This window comes from Dreissena polymorpha, chromosome 3 (assembly GCF_020536995.1).
Source record: "Dreissena polymorpha isolate Duluth1 chromosome 3, UMN_Dpol_1.0, whole genome shotgun sequence".
NCBI lineage: Eukaryota > Metazoa > Mollusca > Bivalvia > Myida > Dreissenidae > Dreissena > Dreissena polymorpha.
Window position 1 is genome coordinate 103083573 of NC_068357.1, and position 23408 is coordinate 103106980.

Consider the following 23408-nt stretch of genomic DNA (forward strand, 5'->3'; position numbering starts at 1 on the left):
TCTGGCTAATGTCATTTTGCATGTAAATAAATTAAGTATATTTACTGCTCGCGACATAAAACACAATTAAACGATAAGTTTCTTCTTAACTCTTGTTATTTTGCATATGAATAAATTAAGTATTATTGACTGCTGGCACCGTGAAACAAAATTAAAGAATTGCTTTTAATTTTTTTTTGTCATTGTGCAGGTGAATAAATGACGTATATTTACTGCTGGCCTCGTGATACACAATTAAGGCTTGTGTTTTTCTATGTCTTGTCATTTTGCATTTGAATAAATTGAGTAAATTGACTGCTGGCCTCGTGAAACACAATTAAACGATATGTTTCTTCTAATTCTTGTCATTTTTCCATTCGAATAAATGACGTATATTTACTGCTGGCCTCGTGAAACACAATTAAAGTTTGCGTTTTTCTAGCTCTTGTCATTTTGCATATGAAAAAATGAAGTAAATTGACTGCTGGCCTCGTGAAACACTATTGAAGCACTTTTTTCTAACTCTTGTCATTTTTGGACTCAGATGTTCAATGCAAACGACAGTTTTTTTTTCTAACTCTTGTCATTTTGCATGTAAATATATAAAGTATATTGACCGCTCGTGACCTAAAACGAAGTTAAAGCACGTGTTTCTTTCTAACTCTTGTCATATTTCTTGTGAATAAATAAAGGTTTATTGACTGCTTGCACCGTGAAACACTATTAAAGCATTTTTTTCTAACTCTTGTCATTTTTGGACTAAGATGTTCAATGAAAAGGACAGGATTTTTTCTAATTCTTGTGATTTTGCGTGTGAATATATAAAGTATATTGACCGCTCGTGACCGAAAACACAGTTAAAGCACGTGATTCTATCTAACTCTTGTCCTTTTTCTTGTGAATAAATTAAGGTTTATTGACTGCTTGCACCGTGAAACACTATTAAAGCAAGTTTTTCTAACTCTTGTCATTTTTGGACTCAGATGTTCAATGCAAACGACAGGTTTTTTTCTAACTCTTGTCATTTTGCATGTAAATATATAAAGTCTATTGACCGCTCGTGACCGAAAACACAGTTAAAGCACGTGTTTCTTTCTAACTCTTGTCATTTTTCTTGTGAATAAATTAATGTTTATTGACTGCTTGCACCGTGAAACACTATTAAAGCAATTTTTTCTAACTCTTGTCATTTTTGGACTAAGATGTTCAATGAAAACGACAGGATATTTCTAACTCTTGTCATTTTGCGTGTAAATATATAAAGTATATTGACCGCTCGTGACCGAAAACACAGTTAAAGCACGTGTTTCTATCTTACTCTTGTCATTTTTCTCGTGAATAAATTTAGGTTTATTGACTGCTTGCACCGTGAAACACTATTAAAGCAATTTTTTCTAACTCTTGTCATTTTTGGACTCACGTGAAACACTATTAAAGCAATTTCTTCTAGCTCTTGTCATTTTTGGACTCAGATGTTCAATGCAAACGACAGGTTTTTTTCTAACTCTTGTCATTTTGCATGTAAAAATATACAGTATATTGACCGCTCGTGACCGAAAACACAGTTAAAACACGTGTTTCTTTCTAACTCTTGTCATTTTTCTTGTGAATAAATTAAGGTTTATTGACTGCTTGCACCGTGAAACACTATTAAAGCAATTTTTCCCAACTCTTGTCATTTTTGGACTCATATGTTCAATGCAAAAGACAGGTTTTTTTCTAACTCTTGTCATTTTGCATGTAAATATATAAAGTATATTAACCGCTCGTGACCTAACACACAGTTAAAGCACGTGTTTCTTTCTTACTTTTGTCATTTTTCTTGTGAATAAATTTAGGTTTGTTGACTGCTTGCACCGTGAAACACTATTAAAGCAATTTTTTCTAACTCTTGTCATTTTTGGACTCAGATGTTCAATGAAAACGACAGGATTTTTTCTAACTCTTGTCATTTTGCATGTAAATATATAAAGTATTTTGACCGCTCGTGACCGAAAAAACACAGTTAAAGCACGTGTTTCTATCTAACTCTTGTCATTTTTTCTTGTGAATAAATTAAGGTTTATTGACTGCTTGCACCGTGAAACACTATTAAAGCAAGTTTTTCTAACTCTTGTCATTTTGGACTCACGTGAAACACTATTAAAGCAATTTTTTCTAACTCTTGTCATTTTTGGACTCAGACGTTCAATGCAAAAGACAGGTTTTTTTTCTAACTCTTGTCATTTTGCATATAAATATATAAAGTATATTGACCGCTCGTGACCTAACACACAGTTAAAGAACGTGTTTCTTTCTAACTCTTGTCATTTTTCATGTGAATAAATTTAGGTTTGTTGACTGCTTGCACCGTGAAACACTATTAAAGCAATTTTTTCTTACTCTTGTCATTTTTGGACTCAGATGTTCAATGAAAACGACAGGTTTTTTTCTAACTCTTGTCATTTTGCATGTAAATATATAAAGTATATTGACCTCTCGTGACCTAAAACACAGTTAAAGCACGTGTTTCTTTCTAACTCTTGTCATTTTTCTTGTGAATAAATTTAGGTTTGTTGACTGCTTGCACCGTGAAACACTATTAAAGCAATTTTTTCTAACTCTTGTCATTTTTGGATTCAGATGTTCAATGAAAACGACAGGATTTTTTCTAACTCTTGTCATTTTGCGTGTAAATATATAAAGTCTATTGACCGCTCGTGACCGAAAACACAGTTAAAGCACGTGTTTCTATCTAACTCTTGTCATTTTTCTTGTGAATAAATTAAGGTTTATTGACTGCTTGCACCGTGAAACACTATTAAAGCAATTTTTTTCTAACTCTTGTCATTTTTGGACTCAGATGTTCAATGCAAACGACTTTGCGACATCCTTTGCGACAATGCTCCTAACTCTTGTCATTTTGTATGAGCGAGTGTCTATCTCTTTACAAATAAGGCTAACCTCATTTTTACGTATTAAAACACAATCTTCACGCAGAGTTGTGGCTCCTTGCTCTCACATACAATCTCTGCCATCACAAGAAAATCCTACCAGATTTGGAAAGATTTTATTTTATTGGTTTAATTCTTATCTGCTACCTAATTTGCGGGCAAACGCTTAATGGATAACCATGTTATGTAATAAAAAGTTGGACATTAGGCCTATTGTGTACACAACATTATAATTGTTTCAATACAAAAATAATGCATCCAAACAATTAAATCTTATTTTTGCTGGATGAAGCGGTTTACATCTGCCAAGCCTTTAGAAATAATATTTTATAATTGTGTGCTTACTGTAATTTAAGTAGCCTCTAGAATTCAACGATAGTTCGGTGGCTGCGGCGTAGCGGATATGCTATCCGCTTAGCGACTCGGAGGTCTCGGTATTGATAATTTAAGAGGAAGTGTTCTTAAGATCACCCTTTAGATACCAAATACTGGTCCTACCCAGGAAACAGATTGTTTTATTATGTCTCAATTCAACTAAAGCTGTTGATTCTTGCATAACCTGATTTAACAATAGGTTTATATCAAAATAATGTTATGTGTCAAATCAATTTTTATTGTCAGGATTATCAATGTATAAAAAAAAAGAAAAAAAGATGTATAACTGAGGACAGCATACATGTTTTACAATTGAAATATTTCATACATATATAGGTATCTCACAGGGTTATCTTTCGCAAACTTTTGTTGCCTAGCTGCTTTAAAATCTGTCGTCACAAAAAACTAGCAATTTTAAAACAATTCAAAAATCACAGTCTTAACTTCATACACTTAATTTGTAGCTGTATATTAAAAATTTGAATGCAAACAAAAATGTCAAATAATCCATATTTTTTATTTATACATTTTAATAACACATGGAACAAACATAGATATATCAGTAATCATATGAGCTAATTTATATGTCAGTCATTGTCTTCCTATGCCTAGCCGCTAGCAAAAGCATGTAAATAATGTTAATATATTTAGTAGATATATACAAACTTATATGGTAATCTATTGCGCTACAAAACACTTCACATAATTCATTTCAATGTAAAAGAATATAAACACAATATATGACGCGGCCAGAAAAAATGAGTCTGATAAATTTGGGTATTGTATGTAAAAAAACTGATACAAATAGCGGTTAATGCACGCCGCTGCGCGGCGGGCTATTGCAGATATACTGTTCGAATTACAACAACTTGAAATAACGTGGAAAAGAGCGAAGGTTAATGTTAATGACATACGTTATAAGCAATAACAATTGTTTTATGTTCTGCATACATTCACAAAATAATAATAACGACGTTAAGTAACTGTATGACGTTGACGTAACTTCCTTTGTTTTTGTTTATATTGATACTTCTGGTGAAAGCTATGGCCGAAACAGGTTTAGTATTTTGAGAAATTTTAATAAAAAAAATAACGTGTTTGTTCGATGTTTTTTATTTTTATTTTGTTCTTCATAAACAAATACTTGTTGGTTTTGTATAAGTATTGGTCTACTTGTAAATACTAACGCAATAAGAGTTAAATCAATATTGGAATAATACATAAATCCATATTATAGCTCGATTGGTCATTGTCGGCTCGGATGTACTCTTTTATGGCGCACCAAAGGGGTCGAAACTTTAACTTCTGCTGCAGCAGAAAAAAATGCTGCTCGAGCAGCATTTAAATGCTGCTCGGGCAGCAATTTGTTGCTTGAGCAGCATTTTTTTCTGCTGCAGCAGAAAAATCCTGCTCGACCAGCATTTATTTTTAGATTATGGCATCAGCCAATCAGAATCAGATTACGCATAGGCATACATCATGTAACATTGGAGCAATTGATCAACAAATGTGCATGTTCCTGCATGACTTATAGATGTTAAAGCTTAATTATTATTTTATGAACAACTACGAAAAAAGGATGACAATTTAATTATAATTGATTAAAACACGGATTATGAGTTTGTTGCAGTTTTTCTAGAGTTATTGTCAGGTCTATTTCGTTTCCGTAGAGGTAGCTTATGTCGTCCGTTTGTAAGCTCAAATTTGATTGGCTGACGGGTTCAAGGGCTTATTCTAAAAATAAATGCTGGTCGAGCAGGATTTTTCTGCTACAGCAGAAAAAAATGCTGCTCGGGCAGGAATTTTGCTGGTCGAGCAGCATCAAGATACTGCTCGAGCAGCAAATATGCTGCACGGTAAATATACTAAAACGTACCCGGGAATTTAAACGCTAAATCGGTCGTTGTCGGCTATTTTTTTTTAATTAATTATGTTCAAATTTATGTCAAATTATTTTATGTTCAATGGCCTCTATATAATCGAAACTCATAATCATAAAAGCATGTTGATGCAGTTTTTTTAATGAGAAGTTTGTTTAAGATAAACAATATCGTTTTACAGTAATCGGTTGCGCGTTTAACGACATTGGATTTTGGGCGGGAATACAACTTGGGTACAGTCTAATGTCGACCGGGTACGTTTAAGTATATTTACCGTATCCGGGGTACATGTAAGTATACTTAAGAGTACCCGGGGTACATGTAAGTAGTACCCGAGCCGACAATGACCAATCGAGCCATATCATATCCTGGTATTAATTTAGCAAGAAACCTACATATTTATTACAGAGACAATTATTTTTTCTGTCATACCTAAATCTGATTTATGTAAAAAATGTCACCATTAAATATAATGTAGAAGAGATTGCAAGATATAAGGGTTATTTACAAATCTCTTGACATTAAAAAATATAGAATCGTTCAAAACAAAATCGTTCATCGCGAAAAAGAAGACAGTTAAGCAACGACCGGGGAACATGGAAGACTTTGAATGTAAGCATTTCTTTCAGTTTGAAACTGTGAAAAATAGTGGATTGCAGTTTTAAACTCGTATCAAGTGCACAACAGGGATGGAACAATGTTGCGACGATATAAGTCGTAGTTTACTAATCTGCATCATAAACGCAACAGTATGTGATAAATTTGAAGTTTTCTGATGCCAATATTACACAAACAGGAAGATTTAGTGGGAATGCGTTCTTTTGAAACGACGACACGTTTGGAACCTCGTTCGCGAATAGTTTGAGTTAGAAAGGAAGATCCACAGTGCGGAGTGTGTAAATATTACAGAAATGTCGTTTGACGAGCGTAACGCATACGTCGTTTTTTCTCTCTCTATTTTAGAGATATGGTGGTACATTTTTTATTTTGTAAGGAAGAATCAGTGTTTTCGTCTTCGGTACTGGAGTTCGTTGAAAAGTTTTGTAGAATTGGAAAGCTTCGTTGTAAATGAAACAACTATAGCGGCTTCTATTTGGACTGACTCGATGTCATATTTAAGTTCTTGGGAACAGTTTGTCCACATGAAATCGGCAGGAAATGTACACTGTTTTCGAGACTGAACCGTGACAGAAGAATATTTAAATACCGCGGAATTTTAATCATTTGCCATGCTTTGTCAACTGTTGAGGTAATGTTAGCCCAGCATTTAGAAAAGGAAATGCATATGTGCGCATGGACATTCACCTGAGGTAAGGGAACATTTTTCACGATAATGTCGTTATGTACACGCTTACATGAAAATATCACGGATTCCGTTTTACCCCATTAAAAGACACAAGCCATGTTCTAGACCAAGACATGCTTTGACAACGATCGTTGTTTCCTACGATGCATACGCTGGTTTCATCAGCAAGGAGACGAATGTTGGCTGTGTTGACAGTGACAATGTCGTAAATATAAATAAGACAAAGCCTTGGGCCTAGAGTGCATTTTAGGGGATACCTGGAGAATTAGTCGTCTTTTCTGATAAAGAGTTAGCAAATGCGACCATTTGTGTGCTTTCAGTTGGATAAGACTGAAATCAGGCTAATAATGGATTTCCGATACCAATGGCCTTCAGTTTGAACAGAAGGCGAAGATGATACTCCCGGTCAAAAGATGTCACAGAACTAAACACTGACCCATTTTCACACGTCAAGTGACTCGAAAATGTAATCGTAAATAAATAGTTATTGGTTCGTCGTAGAATTGCCTTTTATGAATCCAAATTGGAATGTTTTTATCTAGTGAGTAGTTGTGAACATATTTATGAAAGCATCGTTCCATAAGTTTACCAATGCAACCGAGTAATGAGATTTTGGATGGTATTAATGATGGCATAGAGTGGTGTTACTTTTCAATGACATTTATGGTATTAGCTTTGTGTCAAGGTTCTTGGAAAGTTGAATTACGGATCTGAAAGAGTTGCTAGAGGATCCATTTGTTCCTCCACACCATTTTGGTGTAGTATGGGACCTTCTAGATCAGGTCCTCATGTTTTGGGCTTATAAATCGAATCTATTGCGTTTAAGCGATATTCTAAGTTCTGTTAGTTCAAGTATGTAATAGTGGGTCATACTCATAAGGAAGGGAATCATGGCAATCATTAAGGATAGATTGGATGGGGCAGTATTTATTAGGAATCTCGGCTAAATGTGTATCAGGATATACATATGAATTGTTGTCAAATCGTGTGGGAAAATAAATTGCATTTGCATTTTGGTGAGTTGTTTTGCAAGCTTCATCCACTGTTTTGCATACGTGTTTGATGAAATTATTTTGTCGATGATTCTACTGTTATAGTCTGTTTTGGAATCTCGAATTATTTTAGTTACTTTGTAACAAACTAGTCTTAAATAAGCCCCAGAGATTTCAGTATTAAGACTTTTTTTTATTGAAATTTGATTAACACGCTTATGTTTCTGTATAAATAACAACGATATAAGCTAGAGTAAAACTATTACCATAATTAATAATAACAACTTAATATGTCTTCTATTCTGGAATATATTCTTGCAAACTTAAGCTTCGTAATATAATGCGACTGGAACCATTGGTAGGATTCACTCTGGAATCCCGGCGGTTTTTCTGCTGGGCTGAGCGATTGCGTGGTGCATTGATACCATCCAGATATCGTTTTACACCGATGACCGAAATAATCATTACAACTATGAAAAACAGAACACCCCCACTTATTGCCAAAACAATCCAAAGTTCGAGATCTGCACTCTGAAACAAAAAATGGCCTTAATGTTTATTATTATTTAATTATTTATACGGTATATAACAAGAAATGTCTTCTCTGCAAACAATGTTTGTATTGGAAAGATTATGCATTATAGACGTTACTATCACAATTAGTAACTATTGTTTTTTAATATCATAGGCAGTTGATAACTATAGCAAACAATGCATCCCAAAGAGAATGGTGTCTACCGAGGTTGAAGACCATGATGGACTTTAAGCCATGATGGGACATTATTCAAAGATGCCTATGATATTAATTTTATTATACCGATTAAACATGAATGTACTTAAAGATACAAACTAGTCAAACGCGCATATTTTATATGATACTCAATCGCTCATCAGAGTTGATTTGATTGATACATTTTAATAAGCGCCTACGGAGTACAAGCGTGAATGGAATATTCTGAAAACTGCCGCTACTGTTTTAAGCCAAACAGGCGCACCCCAGGAAACCCGATACCTTGTGAACAGTGTAATACCATTGGAGCAGTGCTCGTTATTTTAGCATGAACTTACATAGGGTAAGTAAATTGGAAACATTAAAATTTTCAAAGTCCAATTTGAAACAACTGTGTATTAACATTGATAACAAAAGTATTGGCCTACATGTAGAAAAATCCTGACAAATTTTCTAAAAAAATAAGCGAAATGTGGCTCCCTGAAGTAGAAGATCAGGCAAAAAGGGCCATGTTCAGGCATTTAGGTGAGAAAACTGCTTTAATTTGCAAGCCACTACAATAATTAAAGGATTTATACAATCTTACACATGCCTGCCATAACCTCTCAGCAGGGTTTCTCCAGAAAAAACTATTTCTTGTGGAGAAATTTGCGTTTTTAATGACCATGTTGGGAAAACATGGATACCATCTGGAGAAGACCAGGAAACCTTATGTGAGCAGTGATTTTTCAATTCTTTTTGGTTTTGGTGACAAAAAACCTAGTTTCCAGCCATTCTGTTGCAATTTCTTTGCTTTGTAGAGGCATAGAGTAAGTGTATGTGGGCACATATGCATACAAATGTACTTTTAAATGCCTTATGTATTATAAATAGTGCCTTTTCAACAGCCACCTCTCTACACCACCAACTCCTATCTATGGCAGTGGTTGTTGTCAGCAGGTTGAAAAAAGTCCTTAATTTTTCGGTAATAAAGTAATGACAAGTTTCTTGAGGCTCTTAAAAAGTGAATCAATGAAGTAAGGATTGCGATCATCACTACCACCTACTTTAAAACTGTGACTAATTAAATATTACATATACAACCCCCATATACACTTATTAAAACATCATTCTATGTACCTAACCAATTAATTTATGTGACAAAGCAGTCAAGTCTTTCTTTACATTTTCCAAAATAGTGTTGGTAAAAAGAAATAAAACACGAGAATGTTGAAAAGGCACTATTGATAATACATAAGGCATTTAAAAGTACATTTGTTTGCATATGTGCCCACATACACGTACTCTATGCCTCTACAAAGCAAAGAACTTGCAACAAAATGGCTGGAAATTAGGTTTTTTTGTCACCAAAAAGAATTATAAAGTCACTGCTCACATAAGGTTTCATGGTCTTCTCCAGATGGTATCCATGTTTTCCCAACATGGTCATTAAAAACGCAAATTTCTCCACAAGAAATAGTTTTCTGGATAAACACTGCTGAGAGTTTATGGCAGACATGTGTAAGATTGTATAAATCCTTTAATTATTGTAGTGGCTTGCAAATTAAAGCAGTTTTCTCACCTAAATGCCTGAACATGGTCCTTTTTGCCCGATCTTTTAATTCAGAGAGCCACATTTCGCTTATTTTTTAAGAAAATTTGTCAGGATTTTTTCTACATGTAGGCTAATACCTTTGTTATCAATGTTAATACACAGTTGTTTCAAATTGAACTTTGAAAATTTTAATGTTTCCTATATACTTACTCTATGTAAGTTCATGCTAAAATAACGAGCACTGCTCCAATGGTATTACACTGCTCACAAGGTATCGGGTTTCCTGGGGTGAGGCGGGTAGTATTAAATTATGTACCAACTTCATGGCAATTAAATATTATGTAGGGATCGGTACACGAAAATTTAACATGGGAAAGTCTCGTTAGATATTATACTTACGTTTTCTGCAATGCACATAGTTAGCAGGTTAGGTTGACTGATTTGTTAGATATTAGCTGAGTTGCAAAATACAAACAAACACGACGTTGTAAATGGCATACTGTAATATTTAAATTTATATCCCAAACCAGTCATTCTGAAGTTCAAATTCAGAGGATATATGTGCTATAATGTTATACATGTATATCGATATATTTCAGACTCAAACCTCAGATATGTTCGGATTACTCGGCACGGTAGTTGTACCATTCACAATACTTTGCCCAATGCCCATCAACGTCCAAGGGGTTGCCGTAGACAATGTTCCGAAGGTGGTGTGTTGTTGTGCAAACGAATTATCAACTGTTGCACTGGATAAGTCAAATGTACTACGAGGAGGAGCTGCTGTTGTCGTTGTAAGGGTTCTCATCGGCGTTCTTGTTGTATTTGTTGCTTCTGCTCCTGCTATTAAATAAACAAGTTCGGAAAATTCAAACGCAAAGTGTTGCGATGATTAAAACTTCTAAAAATTATGCACTGACAGTATTGATATAATATCATCTATCTGCTGTCTGCTAGTGAGGGTTGTCCATGCAGCTGGACGTACAATTGTCACTTAATGGTATGCAACTTTTGAACTGTTAACGTTGAGCATTTGAGTACAAACCGAAGAACATTTTCATTGAAGTTTTCTAACTGAAACTGGAACATGAATCTATCTTGATCAAAAGAGATTAGTATCTAATTAAATTAGCCATCCAAATTTACAGCATTAACTTAGTAATGAAATAAACACAACATGTTTATTATAAATATTGATCTTTTAAGTGTTATTTCGCGTCTCTTTCTTGTTTGTATGCAAGAAGTTCGTGAACTATATATTTGGCATTATTTTGGAAGAGCGTGATGTCATTTATCTACAGTGAAGAACACTATTAAAAGTAAGCTTAAGGGCATTCTATAGTTTATTTCACATACCGATTCGAATTGCAAAGTAAACCACTAGTATGATAATAATACATTGATTAAAGCCTCTATAACGCTCAAAATCAACGAAAATTTCGTAAAGTATTTCGTAAAATAAAGTTAAACAATTAAAAATCAGTTTTCCTTATGGCAATTGCAATTTCAAGGCCAGATGTGGTCTGGTAAAATAGATGTTTGTAGATTATTATTGTTTTGCATATTTAATTCCATTTTAATTTCCCGCAACGATATCTAATCATACAACACATGAACACTAACATGGTACCATTTTAGTGTTCGTGTGTCGTATGAATCGATATATTCGAGGGTAATTAAAATGGAATTAATTGTGTCACAAATAAATAAAAACGAGCATTTTGTATCTACAAAAATCTATCTAATCATACCACAACTAGCGTTGAAATTGTGTCTATTGCTATAAGGAATACTGATTGTTTAGGTGTTAACTTTATTTTACGAGATACTTTACGAAATTTTCGTTGTTTTTGAGCGTTATAGAGGCTTTAAATAGTGTAAATTTTTTACAGTTCACTTACTTTCTATGTCGTCGCACTTGCTTCCACCCATGCGAAGCGGTTTAATACACTGAAAATGGCCAGGGAAATCTAGACACGTGGATCCATTTGCGCAGGGAGATGACATACACATTGTAATAGGCTTCTCACAATGCACACCGGTGTATCCTGTAACATAGACATTTAACTTTCGACGGAGTTTTACCGAAATGCTGATGTTTATGAAAATTTAAACATTTTCTCAAATAGTTGTATAAGTACGTATAGTATGCGCTCATTGTTACACGTACATGCAATTCGTGCACAAAATATCATTTATTTAGAAACATTTATTGTTGAATCTTAAATGATGAGCAAAGTTCAAATATACCTGCCGGACAAATGCACTTAAAGCCGTCGGACGTCAGCACACATGTTGATTTGTTAAAACACGGTGCATCATCACACACTATTTCTAAAATTACAATATAACTGCACGTTAACGACAATTACCGAACATTTTAATACGTACAAAACAGCAGTTTTTTATGTGACGAGCAATTGAAGATTGAAGAGCTTAAAACTCATTCAAATAAATGACATTCCGATTTAAGTTGCATTATGCTGCCACTTGTATTCATTTCACCGGTGGTTGTCTTGTCTTAAAGCCTTGCGTTCTTAATTTGTTTTTAATTGTATTATTCCTGTTTTGTTTTGTGAGTTAGCTATTGACCCGTGTTGTAAGGGAACTTTTTCATTGTCTTCAATTAAGGACCAGCGGATGGTAGTAAGTGTTTATCTGATGGTGATATTCCTGATGTTGCATTATTATTATTCAAGTTTTTCAAATGTCATAGAAAATACCGTAAATACATTCTGACTGGCTTGCGACAGTGAACTTTTATTAAACTGAACTACATTCTAGAAACCTTTGGAGCAGTCCGCGGACCTGTATTTGGGCGTGCATCGGCAAGTTTCATTGGAACCAAACACGTTCAAGCAATTCCCATTGTTGAGACAAGTCTTGTTTTTACAGCCATCTTCGTCTGTAAGAATAGGGTGCAATTTGTGTTTCCGTATTGACAATTGTTTTAATGTTTAAAGGTGGTTTGTAAATATTTTTCTGTATGTTATAGGCAATAGGACACTTGCCTTAAAACACCTTTAATAAATATACGCTTTAATAACTCGCATAGAAAAACACACAAAATAACACGCTTTCATGTTCAAATTATTTCGCAGACAAACAATGTCATTGTGTCAATATACAATTGTTATATCCGCCATGTAATCATCTTACAACAGTTCACATTTACAACAAGGTAGGAATCGTACCAAAAATAATGTCGGTCAAACATCTTGGTGCTGTTGTCAACCTGAAATAGTAGCAGACCTAATATAAAAACAATTCTTTAAACATATTCATTTCCTAAAATATGAAGTACATTTATTATCTATTAATACTCAAATTACATTGTAGATCGTGGTTTATACATAACATAAAGCAGAGCTGGGCCGAGCGTTCGACGACTAATACTGATTACAGAAATCTTCCGTCCCAGCTCAGCCGCATGTTATCGTTTATAAAACGCATATTCTAATTATATTCCCTCGCTAATATTTGCTACAAACCAGCTTTCCGTACTTTTAGATTCAGTCAAATAATTTTGCAATTTATGACGTATCTCGAGTTACGTAGTATCTGTGATGAAAAAATCTAGTTTATTTAACTAGTAGTTTTCATTACAGATATTACGTAACTCGAGAAACGTAATAAATTGCAAAATTATTTGACTGAATCTTAAAGTACGGAATTAATTAATCTGGACTATATGGACTTTGGGGAGACGGTTTTTTACTGTAAAATATTAGAAACGCGTTCAATAAATACGCATTGATAAATGCGAAACATATTTCGAATATAGTTTTTGTCATGGAAAATTGGAAACTTCAGTAGGAGTATTTAACATCGCTCGTACCAGTGATACGATTTTGTAAATCATGATTTTGGTCAGAATTCATTGCATATGAAAGAGCTTCACGCTTTCTCAAAGTATGGTGCGTTAAACTAAGATTTATGGATTCAAGAAAAGACAAATGAAGTTCATATTGTTAAATTGCTATTCTCAGACACATTGGATTGAAATTATTATTGAGGTAAACGTGTCATGTATACACTTGTTTTACGACTCTCTTTTCAAGCTCAATTAATTTATTTGTGCATAGTTTCTAATATAAAGGTTCACTTCTATTCAGTGTTTGTCACTATCCTACGAATCCTATGTCAGCTTTATACCATCGTACGAATACAACTGAGTTTGAACGCCATTGGACCAGTTGAAGTCGCGCGATCGGATTCTTTTAATTATTAAAAATATCAGCCTGGGGACGACATATTGGCAAGGTGGCCCTCTCTAGACGTCAGTTTTTTTTTATCGTGTATAGTAACAATAGGTATAACGAGATATTATTATAGAACTGACACGTCTACTATTTTAATATGTAGTTTGATTCAATCTTTTTGTAGCCTCCTTGTACCAAAAAACTATGGTGTTATTTGTAATACACCCGAAGAAGAAATAAATAGAAATCACTGAACAAAAAACACAACACAAATACAGATAAATGTCCGTAACAACATGTTGTGTACCCTTGTAGATCGAGACCCCAAACACACAACTGACGGCTGCCCTGCTGCTTGGTTGCATCTACATGCCATACGATTCTGAATTTTGTTACATTTGTTCTCTTGGTGTCGTCATTTTCATACGTGTATGTGATGTTTTCCGGTCCACTAAGCATGAAGTCTGGTTTACTGAAACAAAGTCAATTTTTTGTTCGTACTTCTGATGTTTCGAGGTGATTACTCGACAACATTCTAACAAAATGGTCGGATAACCTGTTATAGGTTATCAGTGTAATGTGTGTTCAGTGAATAATATAAATAAAACGAACGCATACATAACGATTATTTTTGTTTACGTATTCTTCATACCGTCCGAGAATATCCTGTATGTAGAACGACACCTCCACAGGCACTTTGTGTTGGTACTGGGCCGTAGAGTAGGAATACACTGAGTTGTGTTTCGGAGAGGGCGAAAGAAACTGGAGTTGCCCTATGGCATCACAGGCACTATTAATGATACGGAGCGTCAACTTAAATAAACAGAAAACCACTTTACAGGCGACCACCATACATATAAAAAGGCAGTACATTTGAAAAGTTTATCATTACTGCTTATAATGTTTTATTTGAATTATTTTCTTTACCGGTATTCACAAAATATCCAGTTTTGAAAAACGGATCTTTTATTGAAGTAAGGCTACACTATCAGGAAGATAATCATTGCAAAATTGCATGTTTCATATCGATTCATATCAATTCTAAATTCCACTTGGTTATATGTTTGAACATCTGTGTCATTTTCGCGTCCACATTAATGAAAATTAAAAATGGAAAATAACATAAAAAAACTATGCAAACTTGTATTACCAATAGCAATTTTTAATTGTTTAATGAGTATTGAGGCTAGTTCATTCTTTATTAATTTTTCTAGAATAGATAAATGATTATAGCAAATATTTCGAATACTGAATTACATTTAGATTTCGTAATTATAAAATATATACTAGTTATATATTGTACATGATTATGTTTAATATTACACCTGTATTAATTGCGTGAACATCGTACCAGAACTGGTGTAAGACTTAGTGGCTGCCCACTGGAAATAGTTTCCTGTCCCATTTTAATGTTGTATAGCACATAGTCATAGATCATAACAGTCACTCGGTAAACTCCGTTCATTTCGAAATCGTTTGTAACAATATTGATGGTGCACGCGTCCTGAAAGATAATGAACACAATGCATATGTTAATCGACCATTGTTCGTATTGTCGCAATCTTGAAATGACAAGTCATTAGTATTCAGAAGTCTATATATTTATTGATTTCGAAATTATATTAAGAGTCAACTTTGAAAACGTAACACTTTTTTAATATTAATTATCCAAAGTCGCAATCGCCATCATAAAGAATGCCGCAGATATGGTAGATTCTGGATTGTTAAGTGTTTGGAAATGAGTCTCTAAACGACATAACATACCTTTCTGGCAATTCAAATAAGTGGTAAATATCAATATCTAACTAATGCTCATAACTAACCTGTTTTTATTTCGCGAACATTTATAAAAATCACTTTTAGTACCCACCGGGTCAAGCCGCACAGAGTTGATTGGCAGGTTGGTGCATCCTCCTCCACACTCACTTGGCTCCGCCCATCGACACCTAACCCTGTCTCCATCCGGATCCTCGGCAGGGATCTCCACTACGCTCGTGCAGTTGTGCGCGATTCTAGAATGATAATAAACACGGAGTAAATTACGTTACGTGTTAGATATACGTCTCCAGACAATACTGTGTTTTCGTTATGCAAAGGATACACTGATGCATAACTAAACTAGTGACCTGAAAACCAATAGGGGTTATCTGCCAGTCATGATCAATGTACCTATGAAGTATCATGATCCTAGGCGTAAGCATTCTTGAGTTATCATCCGGAAACCATTTTACTGTTTCGAATCACTGTGACCTTGATCTTTGACCTAGTGACTTGAAAATCAATAGGGGTCATTTGCCAGTCATGATCAATGTATCTTTGAAGTTTCATGAATCTTGGTTCTAAGCATTCTTGAGTTATCATCCGGAAACCATTTTACTATTTCGAGTCACTGTGACCTTGACCTTTGACCTAGTGACCTGAAAATCAATAGGGGTCATCTGCCATTCATGATCAATGCACCTATGAAGTTTCATGATCCAAGGCCTAAGCATTCTTGAGTTATCATCCGGAAACCATTTTACTATTTCGAGTCACTGTGACCTTGAACTTTAACCTAGTGATCTGAAAATCAATCTGCCAGTCATGATCAATGATGTAGTTTCATGATCCTAGGCCTAAGCATTATTAAGTTATCATCCGGAAACAATTTTACTATTTCGAGTCACTGTGACCTTGACCTTTGACCTAGTGACCTGAAAATCAATAGGGGTCATCTGCCATTCATGATCAATGTACCTATGAAGCTTCATGATCCTAGGCCTAAGCATTCCTGAGTTATCATCCGGAAACCATGTTACTATTTCGAGTCACTGTGTCCTTGACCTTTGACCTAGTGGACCTGAAAATCAATCTGCCAGTCAGGATCAATGCACCTATGAAGTTTCATGATCCTAGGCCTAAGCATTCTTGAGTTATCATCCGGAAACCATTTTACTATTTCGAGTCACTGTGACCTTGACCTTTGATCTAGTGACCTGAAAATCAATAGGGGTCATCTGCCAGCCATGATCAGTGTACCTATAAAGTTAAATGATCCTAGGCCTAAGCGTTCTTGAGTTATCATCCGGAAATCATCTGGTGGACCGACCGACCGACCGACCGACCGACATGTGCAAAACAATATACCCCCTCTTCTTCGAAGGGGGCATAATAAATACATGGGCGTTCAATACAGGGAGCATAGTTTTTTTATAACAACACCAAATCAAGTTGAAAGTTTTCCGGTTTGCAATTAAAAAGAATGTCTTTTTCTCATCATATACTGATTAAGATATTGAAGCTACCACAATCATAGCATTGCTTCAAACGAACGTTATCAATACTTTAACAGCATAAAGCAACTAAATTGGCCATTTCGTTTATGTGAAAACTCATAATGTGTATAATGTACGTATTACCCAAAGTAAGGCGGCACAGAAACATATGGGCTTTGATTAATTTTATTCAGATCGTTCCGAATTCTTATATCAACGAGCGAAGTTATCATCCCTGATTCTGACGCGGGCGTGACATGGGAGCTTATCCATGGTAGGTCACTCAGTCTAGAAAAAAGAAACAGTCGTATAAGCGTTTCAAGGTGTAACTCTTAGTTCTTAAGGTCAACACAAATAAGTGTAAGTAATGCTTATGATAAAGATAAATTTATTAGTATTGGTTAACGTTGTCTAAGTATTAATTAATTATTTAAATAATTGTATACATGTTTACATTTTCTAATCGATTGTATTTTTTAACTGAATATTGTTTAAATTTATTGATTTAAAATTTAATGCAGAAGTGATCTTTTCAAAAAATAAATATTGTTAGTTATTAGTTGAATGCATTGCTATACGTACTTAACGAAAAACGGGGAATCTGGCAATGTAACTATGCGCTTTGTAATGGCCCCTTCGCCATGTTCCCATCCAAACAGCACTGACTTGCTAAACGACGTTAAAACGTAACTGACGTTCCCCAAATAAACCGGTTCACTGAGGTTGTTAAACGTCCATATTAACGTTGAGAGCTGGGAGCTTAATGTATCCACGTGCTTACTGACGTTATCCACACTACACGAAGGGCCACAAGGTCCCGTTCCATTCTCCCATGATAGACGGTATATCATCTGGATATTCTGTAAGTGAAAAGGGTTCATGAATATTACAATTAGCAATTGAAGAATTACACATGTATATTAAATCAGATGACTTATATTACTAATGAAATCAGATAACTTATATTACTAATGAAATCAGATAACTTATATAACTAATGCACATCTCTTTTTTCGAATGTTAAATGATAGTTAACGCACAATTACACCGAATTATATTCAACGGAAAACATGCGAATTTAAGTTACGTAAAGCTTCAGCTAAAAATAAGCCTATTGGACGATACATAAGAAGTAATCCTCATCAATGTTCGACAGTGTGCATCAGAAAAACAGAGGACACACACATACACACACGCAAACATTTGTTCCCGTCAAGTGAATACAGATATTGTGATGGTGAATTCGATCAATATAAAGCTAGGAAACCGATGGTCTATTTGGTAAATATGATATTAATTTACAGAAATAACTGATAACTTAATTATACATCCAGCCATAACTAAATAGTACATAAGTTAGATCTATAAAACTGATACAGATCAAGGTTTTCTTCCTCCAACAACATAAGTCCGTTAGTGCTGTCATCATTCGTGCGAGTAACAACTTTATGCTTTTCAAATGAGAACAAAGATTAAAAAAATACTAACAGTCGTGAGTCTCGAACTACACTGTGCTAGATTAATTCTAGAAAAGTCTGTAGCATTCTTGTATTTATTTTCAAAATTAAATAAAGTTGTTTATTTATAAACAAGTAAAGCTTATCGGCGTTTTGGTTTTAGCGAGAACGTAAACAGCAAATTTTAAAAATCAAAGATTGATTATCGGAAATAAAACTAAATATCCACATAAATTAAAATGACAAGTGTTCTAATTTAATGTCACGCAAGGGAAACTCGTAACTATGTTCCCATTTTAACGAATAGTTAAGATGATTAATAATGATAAGGGGTATTAACTTCTGATACCTTAGATCGCAAATTGAAAAATAATGCTTGTCTAATTATCCATTCAGTGATCCCTTAACACGCATATTAGTGTGTTTGATTGACACTTTAGATAGAAATATCGAAAACCTGTAACCCATTTTTACTCGAAGTAACTTATCTTTTGTGGGCCAATACCTTATATGTTTGTTTAAGGTCCTTGTACTCTTAACATGAACACATAACGTGTTCGATCGTACTTGATTGCACAAACACGCTTAACACAATATACATATTTGTTGATATTAAAAAAGAAGTGCGAGAGCTGATAACTTTTCATAAAATACCGTGTAATTTCAGGTGCATATGGTTTCCTGTCTTACATAATATGCTACATCATCTAAATAAATTTGCTGAATTAAACAAACCTTCGCTTGTATAAACTACTATTGTCAAAATGACAAGTTTAGAGCACAAACACCTTAAATAACCATTATGTGTTTAAAGTTAGTCCTAAACTAAGTCGAAACTATGTCGAACACAGCTTATCATTTTTAAATCATAAAGTACATTGAAACTTTTGAAATAGTTCATAGTTCGTATAATATCCCTATAGTGAAACACAGTTTAGGCATAACGAAATTAAAAAAGACATTATATTGCTAAATTCAGCTAGGTAAAATGGCTTTATTATCCCCCAGCGGGAATAAATGGAACATGATTTTCCCAAGACCACACATATATATATATATATATATATATATATATATATATATATATATATATATATATATATATACCAATATATAGTGCCAGTTACGCGGTCTTTGTAGTTTTCAGACTGTACTTACGAGGTCAATATAAAAAACGGGGTCTATATACAACCCCGCAATCTAGGCTCCTTTAATTACTATGAGGGGGGTGTAGGGGAGGTAATGCAATCAAATGTCACAATAAGGTCTTAAATCGAAAACCACAATCACGTCTGAAATTGAAATTGTATATACCTCGCAAATAAGTTCGCTATATATTTCCTTGTATAAGACGTTAAATAAATGGCGTGTTCATAAATAACAATATATAAGGTACCCTTATATACCTTAATTCGTGTTAATATCGGATAAAAAAGGGTATGGAGATACACGTGTTTAAAGTGGGAACCCCATGACCTATGTCTAAATCAGAGACCCCGTAACTGGTCATATGTGTGAATATATATATATATATATATATATATATATATATATATATATATATATATATATATATATCGAGAACTGTGCCGGCTGGTTGCAACTTATTTGTTGGTTATTTCGACAGTTTCGACATGTAATGTTTGCAATTATATTGTTAAACTCTGTGTCGTACACGTTATGTAACTATTTGTAAGAACTTAATTTAAGATGTGATAATATAGCAAGTACTTTAAGCATACATTAAAACTGTAATTAAATTGACCTTCGTAAGTATAAATATATCTTATCTTTGCATGTTTTCATTTGTGGTTTATTTTATGGAAACCTTAATAAACGGAGTTTCAAAGAAGTCACCATCTTCCCGATATCTACAGCTATATCACATGTGAAGAAAATATACAAGTAAACCTTTTGAAATCAGTGGTTATAAAATGTTTGTTCAATTCTGTGTTTATGTTGGTTGGTAAGACATCCGTTAAAACTGTTATTGCAAAGTTAATTAATATTCTTAAAGCAAATTATACCGGCGCTTCATCACCGTGCATCCAGACACATGTAACGCTATTATGTCGGTTCGTTTTGATTAAAACGATAAGATGTGCATGTTTACTTTGGACTGCTTTATTTTCAAACGCCCCAGCGTGCATGCCAATCACATTTGCGCATTTTGAAACCACTTTAAATCTTGTGCAAAAAATAACATCTATAAATATTTGATAACTCAAGGGCATCAGATTATTTAATGTCATGCACGAATAAAAGACACATTCAGACCAGTTATAACTGCTCCTGATTTGTGCTTATGCATATAGTTTATTGACTCTAATGAATATATAAAATTACGAAATGTAAGCAAAAAATGAACTCACTACAAATTCATACATGTAACCGTTCTACTGATACACATTGAACAACGTTTGTCAGAAATAACTTTATAGAAATATTTTGATAAAACTTGATTGTACAAACATGCATTAAAGAATTATGTCTACAACTTTCACTATCTTTGTTCTGTAAATTTTGAACTTAAAATACAACACATGCCGTATATTCTTTGTGTGTTCTGGAAATAATAATAAATGTGAGTATATAATAATTATTTATAAAATCAAACTACTTTCAACGGGTGTTTAAGTTGGTAGTTAACGCTTTAAATTTGTCTTCCGAGACCCCGAACAATTAAACAAATTGTTAAAATATTCCACCTACATAAACCATTGCATACTTAATCTAAAATAGACATTACATTTACGAATAGTAAGGATTGTTTCGGAAATAATGGGCCTTTATTAGTGTACAGATACCTGCCTACAACAGTAGATTGAACGATCTTGAAATATTTTAGGAAAGCCTTAGTTTTAAAAACACATTCAAAAAAAAATTGTTCATCTGATAAAATTAAATTTTTCGTTTGGCAATATTCAAGTGAGTGTCACGCCTTTTTAGGAATGAGACATAACAGAGAAAAAATCCCACTTTGCCTTAAGTTACAAAACACTATGCACACAAGCAGGTATTAAGCACTTATGGATTTTGTTTACGTTCAAGTGTATTTGTGTTTTTCTTTTTTTTTTCGTTTCAATTTCGAATTGTTTTTATCTCTCGTAACATTCAACTGGTTAATTTAAAATAAAACGATGCGAAAAAGTATATAAACATTTCGAATCAATGGAATAAAACAAAAAAAGACGAAAAGCGAAAAGAACTCGAACCTTCAGTTTTGTTCCAACATTTTTTAACACTATTCGTATGCAACCAATTTTAGTTCACTATGATTTTGACATATAAATGACATAATATTACAATATATGTATACATATTTATAGCGTTTTACTGGAGTTGAAAAAAACACAATACAAAAATTCAAAAACAACAACATATTTAGTTAGACATTCTATGAGCTAAATAAAGGCAATTGCTGCTATTTTGATGTTTTCTATGCATCGATCGAGGGATTGTAAATTAACAAATTATTAAGCGATGGCAAAATTTTTCCCACTAATTTGTATTTTCGTTGATACTTTTTTTAACCTTCGCGTTTATAGCCAGTTTGAGTAAACACACCACACACGTATTTAAACGAACAATCAAAATAATTGGTTGTATTCCAATAAATAAATAAGTTTAACAATGTATTTCACATTAATAAAACGAATAACTGTATACTGTTTTGGTACCAATCATTTTAATATTTAATATTTAAGCATATTAGTTTTATTCATATATCTATAGTATGTCTTGAAAGATGCTTTTTTATCAGAAAATAACAAATTGGTGTTTCAAATTTAATTGAATATCAACTATATGCTTTCATAATTATGTGATTCAAAATAATTTATTGAATAAACTATTCCAAATCATAGCAATTTAAAAAGTATGTTTTAAATACTCAAGTCAATTATGCATGTCATTACATTTTGTTTCTATACTCACACTTTCTCGAAGTATCATCCAAGAGATTGTTCCACCTAAAAACCTACCATGAACACTTGGTAAACTCAAAAAAACAATACTTAGTACAAGGATTTTCATTTTAAATTTAGGCCACATCTCACTTTTTTCACGAGTCAAATGCTCGCAAGACATCGCGCCTACTTGTAGTGTTCGAATGCAAAATGTCGAACTATTTGAAGTCGTTCTTTAAAGAGATTGGAGCAAGATAAAGGCGTAGTTTTGATTGAGTACTTGATATTTTATCAAAGCTTATGGTATAATCTGCTGTTATAAAGAGTTATTTAATTTCATGTCAGGGTTTTATAATTTATTATCGAAACTGTGAAAATTGTGGAATTCTTTGTACAAGTGGTACATAAACTAAACCATTTCCTTTTCTTTCTCATGACATAATTATCTAACGCACGTGCCATGTAGAAATCCTCTAGGTTTACCTCTTTCTGAAAGACATCAAAGGGAAATCCTGTCATCGAGTGACAGTCCTTTGTTTTATTTCGTTATAAATGCTATTAAAACCAGTCTATTGAACAGGAACAGCAAATTGCAAAAAAAGATACCAATGTCTGCGACCCAGTTTGACTTCCGTTTCCGTTCAAGAATTGAAATGATCAATACGGCAGGCACTCTTAAATATGACGTTTGCAAGAAGATACACTTTTGAAGCTACAGTAGTGCTGTTTCAGACTGCGAATGTGTGTACAAGTTCTAATTATTTGGGTTTATCATTTTGATAGCCACATTCACATCAACTGTCCGCGGCAATGTTATTCTACTGCGGCCTGGTTCATGCCAAAGATTAGGGGTAACGA

General features: G+C 33.7%; 1 protein-coding gene across 1 annotated transcript; it reads right to left on the reverse strand.

Annotated features, from left to right (window-relative positions):
- Positions 1 to 7714: 7714 nt before the first annotated feature.
- On the reverse strand, positions 7715 to 22721 carry LOC127872897 (uncharacterized). The gene is made up of 13 exons (XM_052416395.1): positions 22579 to 22721; positions 17768 to 18045; positions 17330 to 17473; positions 15802 to 15943; positions 15283 to 15435; positions 14584 to 14744; positions 14239 to 14403; positions 12924 to 12964; positions 12518 to 12634; positions 11980 to 12063; positions 11631 to 11777; positions 10337 to 10572; positions 7715 to 7996 (listed from the first exon to the last, which is right to left on the reverse strand). Exons 1-13 carry the CDS (start codon positions 22693 to 22695, stop codon positions 7763 to 7765), a joined length of 2019 nt encoding a protein of 672 aa, XP_052272355.1. The 5' UTR covers positions 22696 to 22721; the 3' UTR covers positions 7715 to 7762.
- Between the last annotated feature and the right edge of the window lie 687 nt (positions 22722 to 23408).